Raw genomic sequence first — 5,000 nt, forward strand, 5'->3', positions numbered from 1 at the left:
GGCTAGGTGCCCAAGGCTGCAGCCATGTGTAGTCTGTGCAGTAATCTCTCCAGAGTACCAACACAGAGCTGTTACATTGGCCTCTGTCCACCGACATTTCTATGATGACGCACGAATGTGAATGTGGCCCAACTGTAACGCACATCCGAAAGGATCTCGCTACTGAGGCCGTGCTGAATAGAATGGGCCCGTGGGTTTGATATTATGTGGCGTGCCCATGAGATAGGAGCTGGGGAGTTGCAGGGTCTCCGCAAGGCAAAAGCAGAGTAAACAGAGTGCTTTGGCCCTCAACCACTTTGCCCCCGAAATTGGGGCCTCCGTCCTAAATTGAAACATAAACATATTACTCAAAAACAGGGCTCTAAATTAATTAACACCTGCCAAACCAGCCAAATGCTGGTGAAAATTCAGTTTGGCTGGTAGAAAAGCCACATTGACCCATTAGTGAGTGTGCTTGATTAGTAATTATTAGCCATTTCGGCTGGAGATGAAAATTTTTGAGCCCTGCTTAAAGATCCACTGTGCGATTTTTAGTTGTTTATTTCCAGAATTCATGCTGCCCATTCACTAATGTTACCTTTCTCATGAACATGGTCCGCCATTTTGAATTTCCAGAAATAGCCAATTTTAGCTGCAAAAATGACTGTACTTGGACCATACTAGAAAATATTAGTTTATTACTTGGTAAACCTTCATGAAAAGATCACATTTGGCAGTATGCAGCCCAGTTTCAATGAGCAGCATAGATGCAGTACCTTTTTTGACCATTTTCTGCACAGTGTCCCTTTAAACATATTTAATTATGAGGGGGCCCTCCTGGCCAATTATGTTTAGGGCCTCCAAAAGCTTAGCATCAGCCCTGGGTGGTTGTGCCTGAACAGGTGTATCATATGTGGGGAGTCTGGGACTACTAGGAGGTAACTTCATCTTAGCCCATCTGAAGGCCGGACGACCGAAATGTAGATGGATAATATCCAACACAAAGACAAGAAAGCTCCCGCACACTGTTCACATTGGCGGCGTTTTACTTGCGAGGTTTAGTCTTAAGTTTTTTTTAGTAAATTAATTAGTAAATTAAATATTTGTAGTAACTTAATTAGTAACTTTTTACATTAGACTGTGCTGCCCTAACAGCTTATGGACCTGGACGACATGTGGTGTATTGTGTCTTTAATGTGCATTTACATGTGGATTGTGAAGATGCAAGACAAATTTCTGTACAAACAGACAATAAAAGTTTCTTATCTTAAATAAGATATGCAGGCTATGGGATCTAAACTCTGATAGGACAGTTGTCAGTGACGTCATCACGAAGCCACACGCAGGCAGGGGTGGACAGAATTGGATTTCAATTTCTCGCAAAGGTGCAATTCTAATGTATCGTCATTTGTAATTGGTATAATGAATGGAGATCCGTCTGCCAAAAATAGTTCTGGCTCTAGGCTGACAGCTTGGAAACTTTCTCCACGGGCGTCAGCAAAACACAAGACCACAAGCACTGAGCAAGGACTGGAGGGCACATATTGGAAGCAACACACCAATCCACAATATATGAGGACACACACACAGTGTGCGTTCCAATATGCGAACTTGCCTCCTCCACTTGTGCTCGTCTCCTTGTCCCGCCTCCTGGCCCCTCCTCCGTGGAGAAAACAATAGTTTCTAGTCACTTTTGAGGGACCATTTTTCTCATTTGCAATTGGGATGGTTAATGAAAAAGACTATACAATTGAGATTTTGCAAGATAGTGAAATATAATGCCGTCGTCAATTTGTCAGTGATGTCTCCTCGTACGAGGAAGTAATATGTCATGATGACAAGCATAAGTGGAGGAGGCAAGGTTGCATATTGTAAGACTAAGACACACACACACACACACACACACACACACACACACGCGAAGACAGGAAGCAGGAAGTATCTTTATAATGTTTATTGACATAAGCAGCAGTTATACAGTAACAGAATCCACATGATCACATGACCAGAGCCAGCCAATCACACCGGCCCTCTCCTCTCAGGCTGATGTCACATGATCAGAACGCAGCCTCATAATCACAGGGGGCGTGGCCAAGCAAGGTGTGCAGAGCACAGGGCTGTGATTGGTCGAGCATAAATAGGACACGCCCACTACTAAGGGGCAGGCTTGGCAAAGACGTCGGGACTCAGGATTGGCTTAAAAAACACTGCGAGGCGGGGCCTCCAGCCAACGTAAAAAAAAGGAAAAAGGAAAAAAAAAGAATAACGATTTTTAAAAACGAGAAAAAGTTAAATTTCATTTCAAGTGAAAACTCTTCACTAGTAGACACTGCTTGCTCGAGAGAGAGACGCAGGGGAATTAAAAATCCAACACACACACACACACTCAGACATCACGCCTACATCAGCTACACACACACACTCTCGTACGGGAGGTAGGTGAACACTCGTTACTCTTCATCGTCCTCAGACTCCTCCTCCTCAGCCGTCTCCAGCCACGTCAGCCACTGGTTCACCTGCAACACACACAGAGACAGAGACACACACACACACGTTAGTGATGTCAGCCCATTTGTCAAGTTAGGCGCAAGTCAGACAGGCACACACTAGTACGAACGCACACACACTTTCCAATTTTCAATTACTAGCATGCACGCGCACACACACAAATTTACGGTTGTTGGTGCTAAATCATTCCGGGCAACTAGCAGACCAGAAGAGTACGGCAATGTTTTAAAGGCAGAGAGGTATAAGCCTAATTCTTCACCTAGAAGCCTACAGTGACTGACACACACACACACACACACACACACACACACACACACACACACACACACACACACACACCCCTTCTTACCTGGAATAGAGCTTTCCCCTTGCCAGGGTGGTCCTGAGTCAGATCTTCTTTCCAGCCCAGGAAAGCCTCCTCTTCCACCACCTCCATATCGTACAGATACACAAAATAGCGCAGGAGCATACCTACACACACACACACACACACAATATATATATATATTAGATACACACTACACTCCTCCTCTTCCACCACCTCCATATCGTACAGATACACAAAGTAGCGCAGGAGCATACCTGGAAAACATAGGATTAGATATCAGGGGATTAGATTTATTTTGATTAATTTTATGGAGGATCCCCATGAGCTTGTGGCAGCAGTACTAGCAGTTCACTAATCTCCCTTAATAACATTAGACACACACTCCTCCATATCGCCCAGCCCTACAAGGCAGCACAGACAAATGACTACCGAATGCACTCCAAAGTCTCCCTCGGGATAGCTGGCGCTGGTTTGCAGTTTTATGCGGTAAAGGGAGTGACCAGAGGCATTGGGGCCGAAACGATCTCAACCTATTCTCAATCTCTAAATGGATAAGAAGCTCGCTGGCTTGGAGCCGGGCGTGGAATGCGACGGTCCAGCGGATCACTTTTGGCGGGAGAGGGCCACTGCAGTGACGCAGAAGCCTAGAGCTCGGGCCCGGTGACGTGCTGAGTGTGTGTGTGTGTGTGTGTGTGTGTGTGTGTGTGTGTGTGTGTGTGTGTGTGTGTGTGTGTGTGTGTGTGTGTGTGTGTACCTTTAGGGAATCCCAGGCTGTGTGTGTGTGTCTGCAGGGCGTAGAGGGCGGTGTGTGTGTGTGTGTGTGTGTGTGTGTGTGTACCTTTAGGGAATCCCAGGCTGTGTGTGTGTGTCTGCAGGCCGTAGAGGGCGGTGTGTGTGTGTGTGTGTGTACCTTTAGGGAATCCCAGGCTGTGTGTGTGTGTCTGCAGGGCGTAGAGGGCGGTGTGTGTGTGTGTGTGTGTGTGTGTGTAGGCCTGGGTATTGATTGACAATTTTCGGTTCCGGTTCCATTTCCGGTTCCTTCGTTTCGGTTCCGGTACCAGAACGGTTCCATTTTCGATCCTAGAAACCCTGAATTAAACCTGCAATTACCCAAAGTGGCCAGTAGATGGCGTAACGGGTCTGTAAATCACGAGTTTCCCTGCCTGCCACAAGGCGGCGCTCATCGTGACTTAAGCAATGGCGGGTTAAAGGCATTTAATTCTATACAGCATTCATGATTAATTGCATGCTGCAAGTTGTCCTCTCGGCATGGCTTGGCAAGTATAATAAACGGTTTTGATACTGATAAATGTACTCATGTCTGATTAAAATTGTTCTGCTGTACGGTGCAACTTCACTTCTGGTACCAATCCTATGTCAAGCGTGCCTGACATGATTTTTTAATGTAGCTACCCAGTCTGTCGACAGCTGGGTTCTACTAGGTTCTGCAGAACTGTTCTAACACAAGTAGGCTTCATAAATATTCATGAAACTTGACGGGGGCTCAATGGGGCTGTCTCGCACGCATTTCCATACAGGGAGTACTGGGCCGTATGATCAGCTGCTGCAAGTAGCCGTGACAACACTGTGCTTTCACGCCATGGTGAATCTAAGCTAAAGAGTCCTAATCTAAACGATATATAGGCCTAAATATATATATAACCAGCGATCGCCTTCTCCTACAGACATGTGTTAGGGCTTGTTCGAAAGCTGAGATTCTTAGCTTTTTACAGTTTTTTTACGGCACGTTTTTATGTTCTTTCATTCAAAAGTTATTGAACTGTAAGCGGCCGCTGTTGCAAGTGAAAAAATAGCGCTTTCCAACCATTTTTTTTATCTCGTAATTTTTTTCCTAACAGCCAGCGATCTCCTTAACCTAGACCTACAGACATGTGTTAGGGCTTGTTCGAAAGCTGAGATTCTTAGCTTTTTACAGTTTTTTACGGAACGTGTTATGTTCTTTCAATCCACAGTTATTTAACCTTAAGCGGCCGCTACTTCAAGTAAACAATGGCGTTATTCTCCAGCCGGATAGAGAGGAAATCTTTTTTGTTGCTGTGTTCTTTGTTCCCTCAAATTAAACCGACGGTCTAAATACCTACATTTGTACGTCCCCAACACAAGACCAGTTCTTTCTAAGTTAGCTCTTTTCATGGAAAAACATGTTTCCAAGGAGTCAGAGACA

General features: G+C 45.3%; 1 protein-coding gene across 1 annotated transcript in view; it reads right to left on the reverse strand.

The window, feature by feature from the left end:
- Positions 1–1,918: 1,918 nt before the first annotated feature.
- The window catches only part of eif4g2a (eukaryotic translation initiation factor 4, gamma 2a), a gene marked incomplete at its 5' end in the record, with an annotated part of 23,957 nt that continues 20,875 nt past the window's right edge, over positions 1,919–5,000 (reverse strand). Inside the window, 3 exons of the mRNA XM_063193238.1 lie at positions 1,919–2,495; positions 2,837–2,917; positions 3,029–3,069. Coding sequence (XP_063049308.1) covers positions 2,430–2,495; positions 2,837–2,917; positions 3,029–3,069 — 188 coding nt within the window. The remainder of the gene's footprint in view (positions 2,496–2,836; positions 2,918–3,028; positions 3,070–5,000) is intronic.

Source organism: Engraulis encrasicolus, unplaced genomic scaffold (assembly GCF_034702125.1).
Source record: "Engraulis encrasicolus isolate BLACKSEA-1 unplaced genomic scaffold, IST_EnEncr_1.0 scaffold_32_np1212, whole genome shotgun sequence".
In the NCBI taxonomy this organism is placed as follows: Eukaryota; Metazoa; Chordata; class Actinopteri; order Clupeiformes; family Engraulidae; genus Engraulis; species Engraulis encrasicolus.